Source organism: Marmota flaviventris, chromosome 2 (assembly GCF_047511675.1).
Source record: "Marmota flaviventris isolate mMarFla1 chromosome 2, mMarFla1.hap1, whole genome shotgun sequence".
Classification (NCBI taxonomy): Eukaryota; Metazoa; Chordata; class Mammalia; order Rodentia; family Sciuridae; genus Marmota; species Marmota flaviventris.
In genome coordinates, this window is record NC_092499.1 from 188,539,682 (window position 1) to 188,561,706 (window position 22,025).

General features: G+C 54.9%; 1 protein-coding gene across 1 annotated transcript; it reads left to right on the top strand.

Annotated features, from left to right (window-relative positions):
* Nucleotides 1-347: 347 nt before the first annotated feature.
* Gdap1l1 (ganglioside induced differentiation associated protein 1 like 1) lies at nucleotides 348-21,877 on the top strand. The gene is made up of 7 exons (XM_027945210.2): nucleotides 348-527; nucleotides 8,700-8,892; nucleotides 9,685-9,858; nucleotides 12,266-12,363; nucleotides 13,102-13,216; nucleotides 20,623-21,260; nucleotides 21,357-21,877. The coding sequence occupies exons 1-6, from the start codon at nucleotides 348-350 to the stop codon at nucleotides 20,964-20,966; spliced, it is 1,104 nt and encodes a 367-aa protein (XP_027801011.1). The 3' UTR covers nucleotides 20,967-21,260; nucleotides 21,357-21,877.
* Nucleotides 21,878-22,025: the final 148 nt, after the last annotated feature.

The following is a 22,025-nucleotide window of genomic DNA, read 5'->3' on the forward strand; positions in this document are numbered from 1 at the left end:
AAGATTAAGAGGCGTAAATGCGTTTATAATGGTGGAGCCTTCGGCAGGTGCCTGGCCAGATTGGAGCTATCTGGGGGGCACTGTCCCCACCCCTCGGCTGCTCGCGCCCTTCCAGAGAGCCCACGCGGACCGGCGGCTCTTCCGCGCCGGCCAGGGGCGGGCCACCGGGAGGGGACGGAGCTCCCGGGATCCCCGCCCCTCCCCCCGCCCGGTGAGTAATGCCATTCGCGGAGAAGGAGGGGGAGGGAGGCGAGGAGAGGGGCCGGCTCGGCGAAGCCATGTGATGCTGGGCGAGAGAGCCGCCGCCGCCGGAGCCGCCTTCTTTCCTCCTCGGATCCCGGGCCGCCATGGCGACCCCCAACAACCTGACCCCCACCAACTGCAGCTGGTGGCCCATCTCGGCGTTGGAGAGCGATGCGGCCAAGCCGGCCGAGGCCCCCGACGCGCCCGAGGCGGCCAGCCCCGCCCATTGGCCCCGGGAGAGCCTGGTCCTGTACCACTGGACGCAGTCCTTCAGCTCGCAGAAGGTAGACGGACCGCGGGCGCCGGGCGCGGCGGGCGCGGGGAGGGGCCGGAGCTCGGGGAGGGCAGGCGACGGCCCCCAGGGCAAGCAGCATCCGTGCTGCCTCTCCCTCCCGGAAAGACCCGGTGCTGGGGGCGCTGGGAAGAGAGACAAAGGCCCGGGGAAGGGAACGGGCGGCGGGGAGGCGGCCTGCGGAGGGCTGCAGCGGGGGACCCGCCGCCCCGGGGACCCGCCGCCCCGGGCTGAGCCCGGCCGCCCTCCCTCTGCGCTGCCGCCCCGGACACTGCAGGCCCCAGGTCGCAGCTCCGCCGCCCTCTGTGCCGGCGGGGGCCTTCCCCGGGTGGCTTCGGAAGGCCAGTCCCCAGGCGCTACCCCTGCTCTGGAGCTGAGAAGGAGGGAGCCCTCCTACCAGCCCCGCGGCCCTAGAGGTCTGTTTTGCTCTTAAAGACACAGACTGGCTCCAGCCCCTTAGACCCTTCTCTGACCCGTGGGTTTGGGGGTAGTTGGAAACCCAGCCTGGTTCTGAGTTATTAAGGATCCCCCTTCTCCCGGAAACTGCACCCCTGTGACCCAGGAGCCTCCAGGGCACTCAATCCCCCACCCCGGGAGGCCGTCCTTTCTCTCAGGCATGGTTTCAGCACCATGGCCAGAGCCCAGAGACCGGTCCTACTGGGGCCTAAGCGGCACCACGTCTGACCCTGACTCTTCCTCTCCTTGGGAGAATCTTTTGTTCCTTTCATTCATTTCCCACATGGAAAAACACATTTCGTGAAGGAGAGGGGCTTTCGAACCCAAAGACTTGGCTCTGAGACTTGGTTCAGGCTGGGGTTCATTGTCTGGAAAATGGGATAATGATAATAATAGCTGCCTCTAGTTCCAGCCCCTTCCCAGGGAGGCCGCCAGGGCTGTTGAAGGGGTGGCATAACTTAGCACTCTAGACAGGCACTCCTCATGCTGCCAAAGAGCCACAGGGCGTCAGGGTAAGACATGGCCTGCCAGATTCTGCCCCAGAGGTTCTGGTTCAGTTCAGTGGGGGGGACCCAGGCACTGCATTTCCAATAGGCTCCCAGGTGCTGCTGAGGTAACTGGGCCACCCATCACCCTTGAGGAGCCCCAGCTTAGATCTAGGCTCTGAGGCTAGTCAGACCTCAGTGGGAGAGCCAGCTTCCCCACATGCTCACTGTAGAGCTTTGGATAAGTCACTTTGCCTCTCTAGACTCTCAGTGTTATAATCTGCAGAATGGGCCTATCACAGTCACTTCCTTAGAGGGCTATTATGAGGACAAAATGAGATGATGCACAAAAAGTGCTGATGATGGCCGGACACAGTGACGCACACCTGTAATCCCAGCTACTTAGGATGAGCACAAGTTCAAGGCCAGTCTGGGCAACAAAACAAGACCCTGTCTCAAAATAAAATATAAAAAAGACTAGAAGGGTGTAGCTTGGGAGTATGCTTGCCTAACATGGAGACCCCAGGTTCAGTCTCCAGTACCGCAAGGAAAACAAATGCTGAGGTAATGTCTGGTGATGGGCCAAGTCTCTGGTAATAATGGGTGCTTGTGTAGCTCAGTGGTATAGCTCCTGTTCAGCATGCACAAGACCCTGGATTCATGTCCCAGCATGTACGTGCGCGTGCGCGCGCGCACACACACACACATCTAGGCAAAGGAGGGCCAGAGTTATGCAAGGTCATTCTGGGACCAGTCTATAAATTCTACACATGCTTGCTGAGCACCTACTGCATGCCAGACTCTGTTTAAGGTACTGGGGGGTTGAAGATGAATCAGACTGTCTCCCAGATTTTAGAATCTCCTTCCACCTAATCCTTGGGAATCAGGTCCCAGTGGCTGAGACTGGACAGGGAGCAGGAGGAAGACATCTCCTATCACCATCCCCAAGAGGGCCTCATAGAATATTTCCTGTTCCTCCTGAGCTCAGGGCTTAGGTGGCCCTGCAGTCAGGGATCGGAGCACCCACTGCAACTCCACTTTTGACTGAGTTGTGGAACAACCCAAGCTGGACATCAGCCTTCCTCCCCCGCTGAGGGCCTTCCCGCTGCCCAGGGCCCATGGTGGATTCCAGGGGCAGGACAGCCTCACAGAAAGATGAGTTTGGGTTCCAGTCTCACCCTGGCTGCTTACTGGCTGAGTGACCTTGGAAAAGTTGCTTTGCCTCTCTGTACCACAACATCCTCATCTGGAAAAGGAGACTTTCCGTCCTCCCCTGCAGAATCCATGGGAGTCTTAGAGGACGGAGAAGTGTAGTGCCTGACACGGAGCAGGAGCCCAGCAGGCACATTCCCTGCCTTCCCAAAGCCCTGAAGCGCTTTGGTTGCCTGCAGAGAAGCCCCACCGTGGACCTCTGAGAAGCCTGTCCCTAATGGCACATGAGTATTAATAGCAGAAAACAGCCTACCTCCAGGGCTGACAGCAGCTCCGCTGGGTGGGGGGGGGCTGTTGGAGACCCAGGCTCTGGAGCCCAGGCTTGGCACTCAGCTCTGCCATTAGCCAGCAGGTAACCCCATTCAGGTGCTGATCTCCTGTGCCCCAGTTATCCAACCTGCTCCCTAAGGATAATGACAGAGCTCCTGGACAGGACATTGCAAGTCAGCAGATGGACCCATGTGAATCACCTGGGATAGCATGTAGGATGTGCTCACCCAGGGCTGGCCACCATTATAAAGACACAGGCTGTGGCATCGGCTAGAGACCAGGCCCAATCCCAAGCCTCTGTGTCCCAGCGACACCACCCTCTGCAGGTGTCCCTCCTCTCTAGGTCTCACTTGGCTCATCTGTGTGCAGATAATGGCAGTACCCCCTCAGAGCGCTGTGAGGATGGAATAATGTCACCTACAGTCACATGCTTAACACTGTGCACCTCCAAGCACCACCATATATGATAGTTGGAGGCCATGGGGTTTGAAGGAGGCTCTGAATGTGTGGTGCAAACAGTGGCTTCTGAGGGTGTTCCTGGCACAGCCTCCTCTGCCTTTCAGAGTAGAAGTGAGTTTGAGAGGAGCAAGAAATGCAGGGCGTCAGACACTGAGTGTAGCGCTGGCAGCCCCACGAACAGCTGTGTGGCCTGATCCTCTCTGGTCTTCAGCTTCCCCAGGGGAAAAAGGAGTAGATGGGTGGTACAGCCTGCCTTGCTCCCTCCTCCCCAAGAAGGGAGAACAACCCTTTATCTCTGTGCCTCCTGCCTTTGTGCGTCTCTCTGTCCTAACTCACACCTGCCAGCTTATTAAAAAAACTAAGATTGGGGGCTGGGATTGTGGCTCGGTAGAGCACTCGCCTAGCACAGGCAGGACCCGGGTTCGATCCTCAGCACCACATAAAAATAAAGGGGTCCATCTACACCTAAAAAAAATAAATATTAAAAAAAAAACAAACTAAGATTGCTACTTGTTAGCTGTGTGACTTTGGGCAAATTATGTACTGTCTCTGTGCCTGTTTCCTCTTCTATAGGTCAAGGATATCAGTAGGTGTTAGTACCCACCTTGCTGGGACTTTGTAGGGATTAAAGGAGTAAATGCATGTGCTGCTCTCAGAACAGTGCAGAAGTGCTATGTGAGAGTTAGCTGTAGATACTGCTGTTATTTCTACCATGGCAACTTTCTGAGGACCTCTTCTGGTTGCTGCCCCAAGCCTGGTTTAGAGTCCCTTACCCCACCTTCTCAGGTTCTTCTTGGATGGATCTGGGGAGCCCCTAGCCCAGCCTTTGTTCCTGGGGTAAGAGACCCAACTTCCTACCAGGAACCAGTCCTGACACCAGGCAGGGAGAATGGTCTCCACCTCCCCGAGCAGCCTTCACTTTCAAACTCCCAAGCACTGCCCCCCCCAGCCTGTCTCTGCTGCACTTGGCCATTTACTATTCTGCCCAAGGCTCACAGGTGAAAACTGACAGGGCCAGCAGAGCACCGCATTCCAATCCTCTCCTGCTCAGAAGCCTGCTGTGGCTCCCCAGTCCCTCCAAGAAAGACCCAGAGTCCTCACAGTGGACTGAGGTCCTACTGCAGGCTCCTGATCTTGCCTGGGTCAGGACAAAGTCAGGGGAAGCCTATGGACCCTAGTCAGCTACTGTTTTTAATTGAATAAAATAAAACACCTAAGATTTATAAAGTAGAAAGGAAACCAATCATATTGAAGTACAGCTATCGAAATATTTTTAAAACACATGTGTTATATAATGATATGTGTGTTTCTGATTAACCCATTATATAACACAGCCTAGTGGCAGGCCTGCTCGCGGCTGTCATATTGAAGTCTCGATGAGTGTGCATGATATTTCGAGGTGACTGCAACAACTGTCAAGTGAGGTGACACCGCGGTACTTTATCGCCTACATCCCTAGAAGAAGGGCAGGCCCGCATCAGTTTCCATTACCGAAGTAAACATGTTAGTTTCTCATTGAAGGTTCACACAGTCCCTGAATTTACTCATGGCTCCTTGCTGAAAAGCCCCTCCCCTCGATCCTTCCTCCCTCCTCATCTCCCTGTCCCTGCTCCAACCATCCTGCCCTCATCCTCCTTGCTGACTTCCAAACACATCCACTTGATCTTGCCTCAGAGCCTTTGCACCGTCCATTCCCTCTGCCCAGACCTCCCTTTTCAGATCCCAGTGTGATCACCTTGTTCGACTTCTGCTCAAGGGTCGCATCCTCAGAGAGACCTGCCCTGCTGGACCACTCTACTTATGTATTGTGGGACTGGGGATTGGATCCAGGGGTGCTCTACCACTGAGCCCAGCCCTTTTTATTTTTTTATTTTGAGACAGGGTCTCTCTAGCTAAGTTACTCAGGCTGGCCTCAAACTTGTGATCCTCCTGCCTCAGCTCCCAAGTTGCCCCCTGTATGGACCTTCCTATTTAAAACTGCAGCCCATCTCCCTGACATGCTTGCATCCCAATAGCTCTTGCCTGTTCCTTAGTTTCATCATTTTAACTGCTTATCAACTGCCCCCATTAGAGCATCAGCACCTTAGAAGGGATCTTTGTTTCTTTCATTCATTTCAGAAACTCTAGCACTTGGAACAAGACCTGGCACATAGCAGGCCCTCAATGAACAACTGTTAAGAAGTGATGTATTTGTAAGCCATAAGTTGTTACCTAAAGAAAGTGTTTGATTCTGCAAACCTATAACTGCTTTAAAAAACAACAACAAAAAAAAATCTGTTAAATTTTTCTTTTGGTGGGAAAAGATATTTGAGATAAATAAACTAAGGCTCAGAGACTTGAGTGCCTTTTAGAAAGTCACACAGCAACTAAATGACTGGTTACAGATGCCAAATCAGTGCACCACATAAATAGGGCCTGGCTGAGGAGGGACAGTATCTGACCCCTCAATTGAAGCACCAGCGGGCAATGGTTGAAGTCTCATCACAGGGGTGGTGACCACCTACGTCTGGTGGAGCCTCCAGGAGGCAGAGATGGCAGATGGCTTTGGTGGCTTCGTGCCCTTCCCTTGGGCTTGGTTCCTTTCAGGTTCCCTCCCCCGCAGGCTGGCACCGGGTTGGGTTCTGGCCTGCAGCTCGGCTGAAGGTGAACGTCTCCTTGGCCACCTGCCAGGGTGACCCTGAGGCGGCTCCAGGCAGGGTTATTGTGCCTCTAAAGATAGTCCCCTCCCCAGGCGGCAGCAGCCCCGATACCCTCCCTGGAGCCGGGGCAGAGCCTGGGGAGTCGCCAGGAGCAGGTGCCTGGGGGGATGGAAGGCCAGCTGCACCTGCAAGGGCCGGCTTCGTCTCCGTGTCCACCCAAAGGGAGGTCCCAGCCTGGCTGGGCGGCCGGGGCGGAGCCTGACTCCCAGGGGAAAAGGAGGGACAAGAAGAAAAGGGTGGACGGTGCCACCCCTGAGCTCCGGGTTTCTGCAGGGCACGGGCCATGCTTGTGCGCCAAGACCCAAGTCCGCACACGCTCTGGCTCCCGCGCACCAACACGCTCACCCAGTGCTTCAGTACACACTAAGTTGTGCGCTCAGCTATGCACACGCATCTGCTCACTCATGCACACCCACTCACACTCATGCCCAGACCCAAACAGCTCTGGCCCAGGCCGCTGGCCGCTGCAGTTCTGGGACAGACCCGCAGTCCCCGCCCAGCGCCACGAGGGAGGTGGAGCCAGCCCCGCCTCCTGCTCGGTCAACTCCCCGCAGGGCTCCAGGGCGTTCTGTGAAGGAGTCCAGCCACTTTGTTTTACTGAAGAGAAAAAGGAGATTCAGAAATGGGGAGCGAGAGCTCTAAAGTCACACAGCATTAAGGTGCAGAGCCAGGACGACGAACAGGGTCCCTGCCTCCTGCCTGGGGACCTGCTTTGGCTATCAGAGCAGATGTATCTGTGGAGAGCGCGGGGCGTCCAGGGCCCGGTACCTCCCCTCCACACTCCGCCCAGTGGGAGGGGTGTTAGCCGAGAGGGCGGGGCAGGGGGTGCTCCAGGTTGCCAGCCAGGGTGCAGGGAGGTCGTGCAGGCGCATGCTTAGCACCCACAGGTTAACCTCCATGCTGGGACTGCACACACAGCACCCATTCCAGCCTCACACCAGCCTTGAAGGAATAGGTCACAGTCCTCATTTCACAAAAATCAGAGATCAGAAATGTTGCCTGACGTGTCCAGGGTCACATAGCAAATATGCTGCACAGCTGGGCTTCAAGTCCTGCCGGCCTCTAAAACCTTGTCTAAACCTGGGAGCTGAGATGTGGCACAGGGCTTGGGGCCTTGAACCCTCACACAGCTGTTTCAGGGAGTCGCTCTGGGACTTCACGCAGCAGGAGGCACACAGAAGTGATGCCACTCGGCCATCCAGCAAGGCTGGAGCAGGGATTTGACCCCACACCCTCCAAGGCCCTGTCCCTGCCACCATGCTGCCTCTGCTGGCACTGAGAGGGAGGCCAAGTGCACCCAGGCCTAGGACTCCCGGATGCTCAGCGAGAACCCGCCTTTGCTTCTCTCAGGGGTGCCCCCTTCTCCCCAGAAGTGCAGTAGAATGTGGGAAGGAGACTGCGGGAGGGGATCCCTTGCCATCCCCCTGCCAGGGGATCTGGGGCGAGTCCCTCCTTCTTTCTGAGTCTCCATCCACAGGTACAGACAACTGGACTAGGTGATCTCTAACCAGGCCTGATTGTTTCCAGCTCAGAAATACTGGGCTGGGGACTGGAGTCATGGCTCAGTGGTAGAGCGCTTGCCTGGCATGTGTGAGGCCTTGGGTTCGGTCCTCAGCACCGCATATAAATAAATAAATAAATAATCCATTTAAAAAAAATAAAAAGAAAAGAAATACTGGGCTGGGTCAGGAGCAGGCCCAGCCTCAAGGCTGTTGGCTTCTGCCAATTCAGGTGTTTGTCTGGAACACCCTAGAGACAAGGAAGGACTCAGGAGAGGGCAAGCCCAGGACTCCAGGAGGAATTCCTCAGAGGAAAGGGCACTCACTGGTCTGAGAGTCAGAAACCATTGTTGCTAGCTTTATGTCTGCTGTGTAACTTTGGGTATGTTGCTTGCCCTTTCTGAGCTTTAGTTTTCTCATCAAGGAAAATAGGGAAATATTCCCTGTTCTGTCTTCCCCTGGGAGGCTACTGTGAGCATCCAACCAGACAGCCAGATGGGAAGGCACTTGTTCGGAAGCAATAAAACCTCAACTCATGTTGGCAAATTATTTTTCACCTCACTTTGTTCCCAATTAATTTGAGAAATTTAGCTCTTGATTATGACAATGATTAGAATTTCGGTGAATCTCCTGGACAGATCTACCTCCAGAGACCAGAGTAAGTGTCAGATCACTATAGTGATAATCATGAATTGCCATCTGTGTGCCAGACCCACACTGGCAAAGTGTGCCAGGACTGGTGTTACCCCCATTCTGCAAATAGGGAAACTGAGGCTCAGAACACTTAAAGAGTTTGCCCCCATGGCCCAGCTAGGAGTCCCATCCCGGTGTGTCCAGGTGTAAAACCCAGGCCCTAGACAGAGGCAGCACCACCTCTCAACCCCAGGCAGGCCCATGTTCCCCCACTGCCCAATACATGCCCCTGAGACATTCCCCCCCGCCCCTGTGCCCAAGACTGCGCTGAAAGCAACAGTGTCACCCTCCTGTGTGTGACCTCTGACCTCCCTCCCCGCACGCCCTGCCCCGCCTGGGCAGTGTCCCTCGTGTCCGCCTGCCTTCCCCGCTCTGACCCTGGCGCCTGCAGGTGCGACTGGTGATCGCCGAGAAGGGCCTGGCATGTGAGGAGTGGGACGTGAGCCTGCCGCAGAGCGAGCACAAGGAGCCCTGGTTCATGCGGCTCAACCTGGGCGAGGAGGTGCCTGTCATCATCCACCGTGACAACATCATCAGCGACTACGACCAGATCATCGACTACGTAGAGCGCACCTTCACGGGAGGTATGGTCACCGCTCTCCCCGGGGGCCACAGCCCCTTTCCCCAGGAATTCTGCAGTCACAGGCACAGACACCGGCCCTTAGGAGTCCCTCAGGTCCCCAAGACAGGGTCCAGATTTCCCAGGTCCCAGCCCCGGGCCAGACTCACAGGAACCCCATAGACACAAGCAGGGTCCTAACACCCCAGACCCTGAAGGACCCTATGTCCTCTCCCTCCCTTGGCCATCCCCAGGCTCAGGAGATCACTGCCCAGGCAGAGGCTCAGGCGGCCTCTGAGAGGGGATCAGGGACCAGCAGGTGCTCTTCAAAAGGAATGAGGGGGTGAGGATCCATGGTAGAGGTCCGGGGTTCCACCCCCTGCACAAAGAGAAAACACACACGCATGGATATTTAGTCACCGGCGAGTAATTTATACATATAGTGTATGATTTTATATAGAAGGATACATACATGTGTATCTAATGAACTTGCCTGTGGTTAAGAATCAAGGAGACTCGAGCTTAAACATCCAGGTTTCCAGTCCCTTTTGAAATTAGGCAGCACAAGGCCGAGGCCGAGGTCCCTCCTGGCCACAGTCAGGCTGAGAGGAGCTGCCCAGCGTGGACAGCCTGGCAGAGCCCAGCGCAGAGAGGCCCCACTGGATCTCTGGATCCCGGGGTGGGCCAGCGGCAGAGCCCTGGAAGTGGGTGACCGGGCCTTCTGGGAGTGACGGTCCTTGTTCTAGGATGCTGGGGGGCTGGCGGCTGAGTCAGGATCAGCGCCTACCCCAGCCCGGCCATTGGTTGTGCCCCACAGAGCACGTGGTGGCCCTGATGCCCGAGGCGGGCAGCCCGCAGCACGCACGGGTGCTGCAATACCGGGAGCTGCTGGACGCGCTGCCCATGGACGCCTACACGCATGGCTGCATCCTGCACCCTGAGCTCACCACCGACTCCATGATCCCCAAGTACGCCACGGCAGAGATCCGCAGTGAGTGCCCGGCCTCGCGGGAACTGTTGCCCCAGCCTCGCGCACCCCTCCTTTGGACAGGAGTCCCTCTTGGGTCCCTACTCCCCTCCCGGGTCCCTACTCCCCTCCCAGGTCTCTTCCTCCTGCCTCTGCTCTTCCTCTCACCTCTTCTGTCCCTGCTTCTCTCTCTGCCCCTGTCTCTCACTGGGGGTTCCTCCCAACGCCTTTCTTCTCTTCCCTCTTTCCGGCCCTCCATCTCTGGAAGCCCTCCCTCCCGCCTTCCCAGGAAGAGGCTGCCTGTCCTGCAGAGGTTTTTGTTACTGGTGGGGAGCTGCAAGCCTCCCCCAGAAATCCCAGCCACAGACTGTCATTGGTGGCCAAGGGCCCTGAGAGAACTCAGGGTCATGGTTGCCCAGGAAGGATGCCCAGATGTGGCAGGCCCCAGTGGGGTCTCTGGTTGGGGGTGGGACTAGTCTCTGTTGGCCCTTTGCCAGCTGCCTATAGACTTCGGTCCAGGCTCCTGCAGACACCTTGGGGTCCCATAGTCAAGAGAGACAGGAAGAGCCCTAGTGGATCATAGGTGTTTGGTAAATGGTCACTTCCTCCGTCTCTCACATCCCCTTCTGTCCCACTGATGTTCAAAGGCAGGGAGGGGCATCAGTCCTGTCCCTCCAGAATTCCCTTGAACAAGACTCAGAATTTATCCATGTGGCCTTCCCTGTTCAGTCGACAACATTAGGAGACCAGGAGGGAGCTGGGAACAGACAGGGTTAGACACAACTCCTGCCGTCCCAGGGTCTCAGTTCCATGGAGCAAAGACAAAGATCAAGCATTTACAGTGCAAGACTAAGAAAATGGGCACACTCTGGAGGGCACTGACCAAGCACAGAAAGCTCACGCCTTGGAGACTGGCCCATGGGCACGCCTGGACATGTGTCCCAAGAAGTACAAAGATAGTCACCACAGCATCGTTGGTCATAGTGGGAAACACAGCTGGAAATAACCCTCTGCCATGGGTTGGGGACTGTGCAAATAAGTAATGGCACTACCATATAATGGCATAGCATGCCAATGTTTAAAATATGACAGATGTGTTCTCAAAGATATACCAGTGAGCAGGGAAGAAAGAAGGAGGGAAATCACTCAAAATGCTGTACTTAAAAGGGAGTTAAGTGGATGCACAGGGGCTTGGGTGCCCAGTGTTACCGCTGTTGGCCGGTGACGAGTCCTTGCTTCCCCAATGTTGAAGAATAATACCAGAAAAGCACGCCGAGGCAAGGTCAGAGTAGAAATTAGAAGTTTATTAAAGGACAGCAGAAAAGACTTCTCCCGGAGGAAGAAGGGGACCCAAGAGGTGGAGTCCGTGGCAGTGTGGTTGTTTCACCTTTTTATAGTTTTGGTGATGGAATGTAAGGGGGAAGGATTGGGACACAGGTAATCTGGGCAGGAAGGACTTCATTAACACTTCTCTGGGATGGGTATCTTCAAATCTGCTGGGGCTGTTCCCTGGGTTCCATTAACATTTCTTTGGGGTGGACTTTGGCCTAGGGCCTTTCTGGGACTTCATTAACATTCCATGAGTTGTCCTGCGTTTCATTGTCAGCATGACCTCCATTTTAGATTTTACTCGATATAATATTAGACCCAATTTACCTAACTACACTGACTACCTAACTTTAAATCTGGCTTCACCAGGGTATTTCTTTTTTTTTTTTTTTTTACTTTTTAGTTGTACACAATACATTTATTTATTTATCTTTTCATGGTACTGAGGATCAAACCCAGGGCCCCACACATGTTAGGTGAGCGCTCTACCACTGAGCCACAACCCCAGACCCTGCATGGGGTGTTTCTGGAAGATGCCCATGAAGCTGCCGATCATGCCAGCCCCAAAGGTTTGGCGGGGTCTAGTACACTCAAGGTGACTGAACTGCATCACCAGGGACAGGAACACTGGGGCACTCAGTGAAAGAGGGAGCAAGCAGGAGGTGGAGAAGGTGGGTCCCGCAGCTCTTAGAGGGCAGGGAAGGCCCGGGTGCTGTGGGAGAGGGGCAGGGAGGCCTAGAGGACAATAAGGCCTGGGTTTGGGAGTTCCACCTGTTTCTGGCATCTCCTGCTATTCCACCAGGCGCTGTCTCCTCCTCGGTGAGGCTTCCTGGGGGCCCTCTAGGCCCCACAGCATTGTGCCATTCTTCATTACAGATGGATTGTGCCATGTCACAAGGACTTGGTGTCTTTCTCACCCACTGGCCTGAGCCTAGGGCAGGGTGGTGTCTCATGGCCCCGTGACACAGCCTGTAGTGACCCTAAGTCTTGGCTGCTGCCGTTGTCACCCCCCACCAGTGTTCAGATGGACTGATTCCCAGTCGTGGGGGAAGGACGGGAGGCCCTGGGGGTCAAGATAGGACCCTTCCTGTTCTCTTCTCAGGACATTTAGCCAACGCCACCACGGACCTCATGAAACTGGACCACGAAGAGGAGCCCCAGCTCTCGGAGCCCTACCTGTCTAAGCAGAAGAAGCTCATGGTGAGTGCCCCCAGCCCACCCGCGCTCCCCACCGTCTGTCCATGGGAGGGACAACTGGAGAAGGCGGTTCTGAGGTGACCACTGGCTGCTGATTTGAAAAGGAAATCCTTGCTTGCTTTGCCAACTCTGTATCCTCTGCCACTTACTGGCTGCTTGACCTTGGACAAGCCACCGCCACCCCAGGGCCTGTTCCTTACACCTGAGGCTCTGTCTCCAAAAGCAGAGCATTGAACACAGGTTCTTGGGTAAGAAGTTCTGAGGGGAGCCCCGTGGGGATGGCAGAGAAAGGGAAGAAGAAGGGCCCACGCCTCGCCTGGTCCCCTGGGAAGCTCTGGAGCACCAGAGGCACCACACAGCCAGTCCACCTTGTTACCAGGGCCAGCCTTTAATGCCCCCATATCAGTTGGCCCTTGGCTACAGACTACCTGGTGGGGTGTAGGGTTGGGGACAACCTCCCATGTGTTTCTGGTCAAGGCAGCTCCTCAATGATTGACAGCCATTCTCTGGAGAAAGGACACCTGTTTGCCACTAGCAGCCAACCCTCCCAGGGGCTGGAGGTCTGAGTGTCCAGCCCCGTGGCCAGGATTTGGGCAAGATGGCCACGCTCACTGGACCGTCAAGCACCAGATAAGGAAGGCTGGGTTTGCGAAGGGGTTTAGGTGAAGCCCCTCCCGCCCCTGCGCATCCTGACGCCATCGAGGCCAACTCAGCCTCCGGCTCCTGCCTGTCCTGCCACAGGCCAAGATCCTGGAGCATGATGACGTGAGCTACCTGAAGAAGATCCTCGGGGAGCTGGCCATGGTACTCGACCAGATTGAGGCTGAGCTGGAGAAGAGGAAGCTGGAGAATGAGGGTGGGTGCCGGCCCCGGGGCAGCAGGGGCTGCAGGCCCCCTTCTACCACCCCTTCCTGCCCCTGCCCCTGCCCCTGCCCCTGCCCAGGGTCTTTCTCCCCCAAGATCTCAGAAGACCTCCCAGATGGTGGGGATCATGGGCTCTGGAGTTGGGTAGACCCAGGTTCAAATCTAGCTTGGTCACTTACTGACTGAGTGACTGCGGGCAAGGTACTCACCTCCCTGGACCTCAGCTTCCACATATGGAGTGGGGATAACAGGAGGACCTGCCCCAGAGACACTGGGACGCTGCACGAGACCACCCGCACAGAGAGCGTAGATCAGGGCGTAGCACACAGTTGAATAGAGGCTGGTGACGCGCCTGTGGTGGCCATCAGCCTCCACACCACCTCACCTGGCCCTGCACAGGAGAGCTCAGTGGTTCCTTCCCACTGCAGCCAGACCTCCAGGCTCTGACCTTGACACCACCTGCTCTTGAACAGCTTCCTTCCCAGCCCCACACCCTTGCTCCTGCAGCCCAGCCTAGAGTACCCTCTCCCTGCCACTCAGCTCCATTAGCCCGTGACACTGACTTCAGCCCTTCTCTCAGTCTCACTGTGGACCCTTCTGCCTTGCTCTTTTTTTGGAGGCCTGTTAGTCTTGTGTCCTCAACAGTACAAATGTCTGGGCCATGTGTGGCCTGTCTGTGTGCACAGGAGGCTGCAGAACAGTGTCAGAGACAGGCAGATTTGAGTTAGAGTTCCAGCTTTGCTCTGTGGCCTGGGACAAGTTGCTTTATCGCCTGGATCTTCAGTTTCCTCATCTGTAAAGTGGGATGGTAATAACACAACTTAAAACCTTAACCTCATCTTGTTGGACTCTGGGGAACATTAAAAGCACTCAGCACTGTTCCTGGTGCATATAGCTGAATAGACGTACAGCTAAAGGCGAGCTTCTTCTCTGGATGAGAAAACTGAGGCTCAGAGAGATGAAGTAACTTGCTCAAGGTCACACAGCTCATAAGTGTTAGGGTAAGAACAGGTTCTCTCTCAAAGAATTCAGTGTTCTTTGCAGCACCTCATAACTAATGGCTGAAGACACACAGAGACCTAAAGTCCTGAGCAGGGACATCATCATACACACTGAGGCTGCTGCCTCAGATTTTCCTGGAAAAAAGCATGGGCTGGCTGGGTAAACAATGACACACACCTCGAGAAGGAATTTTCCAGTTTCCACTGGAGAGGGTGTTCGAGGGGGGGATTACAGAAGAGCTTTCAGGGGCCAAAATACATGGTGAGTCCAAAGCTGGCCTTTGGGGTTGGACAATCTCAGCTCTGTGGTTCTCTGGCTGGGTGACCTTGAATCACATGGTACCTAGGTATTAGTTTGTTAGAGCTGCTGAAACAAAACACCACAGACCTGGTCACTTAAAAAGTGGAAACCTTCTTCCTCCCTATCTTGGAGGCTGGACGTCCAAGGTCAAGGTGTCGGTAGGGCAGGTTCCTTCTAAGCCCCTCCTGGTTGAACATGTGTCTTCCCACTGTGTCCTCAAAGCTTGTTCCTCTGCTGAGCAGCCCTGGTGCCTCTGCAGGCTCAGACTTGGCCTTATGAGGAGGGTATTAGGGCCCACGCTAACGTCCTCACTTGGACTCACTCACCTCTTTAGAGCCCTGTCTCCAAACGCAGTCACATTCTGTGACACTGGGAGTTAAGAACGTGTGAAGTTAGGAAGGGACAGAATTCAGCCAGGACAATGTGCGTATTTATCAGCACTCTCTGTCTGTGAACACTGTTCATGGAGTTCAACTCGCTCAATCCCCATGACAGCCCTGGGAGGTAGAGACTATTCTCATTTAATAGATGAAGAAACTAAGGCACAGAGACATTCAACAGCTCCCCTGAGTTCACACAGAGAAGTATGGAGTATGGATTCAAACTCTGGCTCCAGGTTCTTAGGCACTAGCTCTGGTGCCTCTTCTGAGATGAGAACTCTCATTTCATGAGTTGTGAGGATTTATGAGAAAATGCATGTACGGGTAGCACCGCAGAGCCTGGCACACAGGACGGGAGTTTCAACAAATGTTAGCTGCTGTTGTGATCAAGTGGGGCTCAGGGTCTGACCTTGACTGGGGCCAGAGTGGGTGGCTCTGGAAGAGAGCTCTGGATGAATGTTCCTCGAGGGATTCCCAGATGGGGACCCTGCTGCCTGCCTGTCTTTTGGTCAGGAGGTCTTCTGAGAGGTGGAGGTGTTGCATTGCCCTTGGGTGAGATGGCTGAGCTGTTCAGAATGGAGAGGTGTGGATGGTCCTTGTGCCCCTCGGGGCTGAGGGGCAGCAGAGGCCCAGAGAAGTGGCTGTGGGTTTTAAAGCTCTGACTGGCTGTGTCCTCATGGCCTCTGCCACTCATTCCCCAACCAGAGCACCACTGCCTGCCCTGGGGGACACTCAGGTGGGTCCACTTCTCTCCTGGTGGGCTGAGCCCAGAGTCGGGAGGTATTATAGTGTCACAGTTATGACCCCTAGCATAGAGCCAGATGACATCAGTGCAGATTCCCAATCAGCCATCTCCTTGCTCTGTGACTTGTGGAATTCACTGCTCCTCCGAGATCATCTGCAAAATCAGAGTAATAACGGAAAGTAACTCACAGCAGGTTTAAGAAGACTTGTGAAGATAGTAAGCTCTGAGCACTTCAGACAGTGCCAGACTCAAGGCAAAATGTTCTAGAAAGAGCAGTTTTAAAAATCATTCTTACCATTTTTCTGGAAAGGTTTTTTGTTTGTTCATTTATTTGTTTGCTGTTGCTGGGGTTGGAGCCCAGGGCCCGAGCATGCTAGGCAAGTACTCTACCACTGAGCCCCAGCCCCGGCCCCACCTTCATTTTTTCCATTTATTTATTCAAATATTTACTGAGCATCTCATATGTGCCAGATCCTGGGGATCAAATTGGAAGCAAAAACAAACACCACTTTTGCTCTCATGGAGTTTATGATCCAGGAGAGAAAAAGGTGTTAGTCAAACAATCCCACGAGGAAACACAGAGTTACAAAGAGTGATGTGTGAAGATGGACGAGGGCAGGGGCTCTCGGGGGAGGAGGCTCACCTAGCATGCTTGAGACCTGGTTCAAACCCCAGAACCACACACACACAAAGGAAGACCAAAATGGGCAGGGCTGGGTGCAGGTCCGTGAGGAGCCCTTTCCTGGCATGCCTGAGGCTCTGAGTTCGATCCCCAGCACCACCAGAAAAAAAAAAAATGTAAAATGGGTAGGACAAGTTTGATAACGGGAGACCTGATAGAGGAGAAGAAACCTGGGGGAGAAGGAGGCAACTGTGTGGTACATCGTGCGGTGAGTGATATGAGTGAGGCCAGAGACAGCTGGAGAGGACAGGGGGTGATCATCGCTTCAGGGCAAGTTGACATTTAAGAGGTTATTTTACACTGAGTGCAATGGGGAAGTTCCTGGAGGGTTTTGAGAAAGGGTTGTATCCGTTAGCCTTACTGCATAACAAACAATGCCAAATCTGAGTGTCTCCAACAAAGAACCTTTCATATGTTCATCATGACTTGTGGCTTAGCAGCATGGGCTGGGCCCAGCTAGGAGGCTTGTCCCTGTCCCACACAGGGATGGCTGGCTTCATGCCTGCAATTGTGATCAGCCAGCAGCCACCACCCTCACCGGCGTGTCCGCTGTTGGCAGTGTCAGCGGGGCCAGTGGAGGTAACTGGACCACTTGCTGCTCCTCATCCAGCAGGCTAGCCCAGTCATGCGGTGGCAGTCACAGGGTTGCCAAGAGCAACTTGAGAGCAAAGCGTCTTCCAGCCTCCGCTTGGGTCACCATTATTCAAATCCCAAGGACTGAAGCAAGTGGCACTTCAAAGTCCAGACGAAAGGGGTGGAGCTCTATCAGGTTGGCCTCCTGGGGCTCAGAGCAACTTGGAGAAGGAGAAGAGGATCTAGAAAGGCCAACTAGAGATACGCAGCTTCGGATAAGTGCAGAGGACCGCAGAGGGACTGGCCTGGGAGTGGAGGACAGGGCCTGCCAGGTCAGCATGGGTAGGGAGCAGGAGGCAGAGGCTGGAGCCAAGCCCGTGTGCCTGGTGGGAGTGGGGGCGAGGCCTTTCAGATCTGAAGGCTGCTCTCTTCTGAATGAAGCGTGAGATGAAGTCGTCAGCTGAGAGAGACCTGGAGAAAGTCCTGAGGGGTGAGGAGAGAAGGAGAGGACAGCAGTGGTGTCCCAGGGAGTGGGAACAAGGCCACCCGAGAAGTGCAGCAGGACCTTCTGGGCTTCGCAGCCCTGAGAGGAACGTGACTCTCCAGCTCCGCTGTGGATTGTCTGCAGCAGGAGCGACTGGCAGGCTCAGGAGCGCCAGCTGGGGGTTGACTGGGTCTGGGGCTTTATGAAAGGGATGCAGGACGGCAGGGGAGAAGAGAGGAGAAATGAAGGGGCCCTCCAGAGACATCAGACGGCGCCAAAGGGCACCTGTGGTCACTCAGGGTACTTTGCCTCCGAACAGATGCAGAAGGGGTAGCAGTTCTCAGAGCAGGTCTGCAGGCAAGCCGCCCGAGGGCGTGGGTGTGCGCTGTCCTTCACGAGATGCACCATGTGGACACAAAGCCCACGTGTGCAGATACCCACATGCAAATACAAGCAGGGGCTGCGTGGATCTGTGCAGGCAGACACAGGGTACACGCAGACAGATCCACACAGACCAAAGCACAGTGTGCACCTACTGACGGGGCCGAGTGTACATGTGGAGATGCATGTATGTCCCAGCTCATGATCGACACCCATCAACACATGGTGTTGATGTTCATCTGCATGTGGAAAAGAGCAGCATGATGTAAAGTAGCCTGGGTTTGACTCCAGGCTCTGCTCTACCATATACCAGCTGTGCAACTTTGACCAAGTTACCTGACCTCTTCATGTCTCAGTTTCCTCATCTGTAGAATGGAGATAATAATCACATCTACTTGCTAGGGTTGTCGCAAGAACTGAGGGAACTACACCACGCTCCTTGGGGCAGCTCCCACCCACAGGCCCCTCTTCCCAGCCTACTTGCTGAGTTCTCCTTGTGGCCCAGTATCTGGGCTCCATCCAGGTCTATTCTCAAGTCTGTGTATGCTCACTCCCTTGCTATGTGCCCACCTCTCTTGCCTGCTTCATCACACTGGCCAGACCTTGTCCCCTATTCAGCACCTGCCCTGGGCCTACACTGGCCCTAAACATGGCTGGGGAAACCTGAAGACTCGCTGGAGCTGGTGGGCAGCAGCCTTAGGGACCTTACCCCTGCCCCGCCTCCCGCTACTGCAATCTCCAGAGGGCTTCTGTGACCATCTCCTTAGCCCTCCACCCTCCACTGTCCCCCATCCTCACTCCCTGATGACCCCTTTCTTCCTACATCCCCGAGAAAATCAAAGCATTAGGAAGCGATTCTCACAGCCAGGTCCCATGACTACCTGCAGGCAGGAGTGTCCATCAATAGGACAAACCCTATTTGTCCTATTGTGACCGGAGATAGGAGGTTCCTTGGACCCATACCAACGTGCTAAGAGGCGTCTTTGTCAATCACACGAACATCTCTAGAATTGGGACTTTTCTTGTGATTGATTATTTGCTTTTTTCTTTGGAGTGGGCGTCTCAGTCCCCATGGTTACTTAGATTTGGTGACAGACAATAGCATGCTGTCCTCCTTAGCAAGATGCACCACAGTCCCTGAACTAGCCAAGACCAGCCCCTCCACAGGCCCCGGACCCCACCCCTGCTCCTCTACTCAAGAACCCCCGGCAGTGCCTCTCCCTCTTCCTGTGGCCTCACCACCCCCCACCACTGTGTCACTCCATGAGCCTTTTACCCTCTCATCTTGCAGAAGTGCTCTTGACCCGCCTCACCTGACTGCCTGTCCTTCCCCTCAGAGCAAAACTGTTTAAGAGCCATCTTTGCTCCCTGTTTCCTATTCTCTCCTCCCCCCTCTCGAGCTCCTCCTACCCAGGCTGTCACTGTCAGCAGCCTGTCCCCCTGCCCTCGGCAAGGCCACCATCCACTAAATGCATCGCAGTGCTCGGCCTCTTACTTGACACTTACATGGAATCTGAGCACAGCCGAGCATGTGCTCCTTGGGACACTTCCTTAACTCAGCCTCCAGACACCAGTGCCCTGATCATCTCCTCCCTCAGAGGCTGCTCCTTATCTGCCCTTTGCTGTTTTCTCCCTGTTGCTCCATATCTAAACCTTGGAGAGCCTGGGATTTGGTGTTTGAGCAAAGACCCGTGGAGGTGGAGGAATGAGCCTGGGAAAATGCAAAGGCCCTGAGGTGGAGTGTGCCTAGGAGGAGGACCTGCAGGGAGGCAGTGTGGCTGGTGAAGAGCACAGGGCGGGAAGTAGAATCTGAGGTCCGGAAGGTACCTGGGGCCAGAACCCACAGGGCCTTAGAGGGCTTGGAGGCCTTCAGCTTCTATTGTCACCATCATGGGACACTATTAGAAGGTTTTGAGTGGAGAGAAGTAGCCTAATCCAAGTTTTCACAGGATCCGTCTGGCTGCTGTGCTAATAGACTCCAGGGGCAAGGACCTCCTAAGGGACATTATGATGATTTGGTTATGAGAAAAAAGTTGTTGGATCAGGATGGTAAAAGTGAACATCAGGTTTTAAATATATTTTGAAGATAAAGCTGATGGGAATTACTGACCCATTAGCTATGGGGGACCAGAGAAAGAATTCATGGTAGCACGAAGGCTTTTGGCCTGAGTCACCAGAAGCGTGCAGTACTACTACCAAGGCGGGGGTGACTGCCATGGGTTTGTGGGTGACTGATAATCCACAATTCTCTTTTGGACACTTTGAGTTTGAAATGCAGAGTAAACCCCAACTGGAGCTGGGGGAGAGGCAGTTGGATGTGAAGTTCTAGAGTTTAAATACACAATTTGCACTTTGGAAGTTGATTTAAGCCTTGCCCTGTGTTGCACACCTGTGATCCTGGTTCTTTGGGAGGCTGAGGCAAGAGGATGCCAAGTTCAAGGCCAGCCTGGGCAACTTAGCAAGACCCTGTCTCAAAATAAAATAAAAAGGTCTGGGGGTGGATCCCAGTGGTAGAATACTTGTCCAGCTGCCAAGTCCCTGCCACACACACACACACACACACACACACGTATGTCAGTTGAGCCAGGCATGGTGGCTTCACACCTATAATCCCAGCAACTCAGGAGGCTGAAGCAGGAGGATTGAGGCCAGGCTCAGAATAAAAAGGACTAGGGATGTAGCTCAGTGGTGAATCACCTCTGGATACAATCCCTAGGACCAGAGAGAGAAGAAATAGAAAAACATGTCAGAAGCTGTACAGGCGTGGACGGCCCCTGGGAGACACCCGGGCGGGCAGACACAGGCTGGGCTGAGGAGGGAAGTGAGTGCTCCGTCCCCTCTCCTCCTCCAGGGCAGAAGTGTGAGCTATGGCTCTGTGGCTGTGCCTTCACCCTTGCGGACGTGCTCCTGGGGGCCACCCTGCACCGCCTCAAGTTCCTGGGACTGTCTAAGAAGTACTGGGAGGACGGCAGCCGGCCCAACCTGCGGTCCTTCTTTGAGCGCGTCCAGAGACGCTTTGCCTTCCGGAAAGTCCTGGGCGACGTCCACACCACCCTGCTGTCAGCGGTCATCCCCAACGCGTTCCGGCTGGTCAAGCGGAAGCCCCCGTCGTTCTTTGGGGCGTCCTTCCTCATGGGCTCCCTGGGCGGGATGGGCTACTTCGCCTACTGGTACCTCAAGAAAAAATACATCTAGAGCCAGCGGGGCTCGCCCGACTGTTGGTGTCTGTGCTGTGTGATTCCCAATGACCTCAGAAACCCACTGTCCCTCCAACACTGGACAGCACTTCCACCCCTCGTTCTGAGTAGTTCTGTTGTCGGTGTGAAAACCTTCCATAGTTGTAGAAGTAGCCGTTGCCAATGCTGTGACCTGAGGCCATGGCTCTGCTAGAGAGAGAGAGAGAGAGAGAGAGAGAGAAACGAAACAGAATGCCTTTTCTTTCGATTCAAGGTCTCAACATGGAACTGTGGGGACTGGTTAGGATCTGAGGTGAGTCCCCGGCCTTGCCATCCAACAGGGCCCAGGTTCTGGGAGGTGCCGGGGGCTCCGAGAACCTGACCGCTCGCCTCCCTTCCCTCTTGCCAGGACAAAGCCAACACCAAGACACACCTCTGCCAACCAGCACCTGGGGCTGGCTGAGGCTGGAGAGCCAGAGACCCCGTGGAGGCCCCTGAAGATCAGAAGGGGCTTCATTCTTCTCCTGGACATGGACTAAGACAGCACTGGCCAAGGCAGTGGCACCCCAAAGCCTGACCATGGCTGGGACAGACACCATGAGCATCCCCCGGTCCTCCTCCTGAGTGTGTCCAGTCTGGCGTTCAGTAGCGATTCCCTCGGGCAGCAGCCATCAGCACTCCCTACCTTGAGTTGTTTTCCCATCCCATGAGGTGGGACTTTCAGCAAAAGCCACGTTGGCCTTCTCTCAGAAGGTCAGTGCCAGCTCAAGTGCAGGGGTGGGTCCCTCTCCACCTCCTTTAATGCCACCTTTCCCACAATTCCAGGGGCTCCCCATGCTGCATGCAGGGGGGTCTCTGTCTCCACGCTGCCTCCTTGGTCGGGTCTCACTTTCCTGTGCCTTTTGCGTGTTGGGAAAGGGTCTGGGTGTCACTGCCGCTCATGCTTAGAAACCACTGAAAGCTCCCAATAAAGCATCCAGGAGGAGCAGTTGCTTTTCATTTCTAAACCTGTTTGTCCACCCAGCTCTCGTTTCCAAAGTCAGGCCAGAGGGCTGGAGGTGAGGTTGAGGTCCCCAAT

Excerpts from the sequence above, each read along its gene's own strand:
- Gdap1l1 (XM_027945210.2), top strand. The coding sequence starts at position 348 with ATGGCGACCCCCAACAACCTGACCCCCACCAACTGCAGCTGGTGGCCC. Across the intron at positions 528-8,699 it reads AGTCCTTCAGCTCGCAGAAG|GTGCGACTGGTGATCGCCGA; the intron begins GTAGACGGACCG and ends TGGCGCCTGCAG. Across the intron at positions 12,364-13,101 it reads CTAAGCAGAAGAAGCTCATG|GCCAAGATCCTGGAGCATGA; the intron begins GTGAGTGCCCCC and ends GTCCTGCCACAG.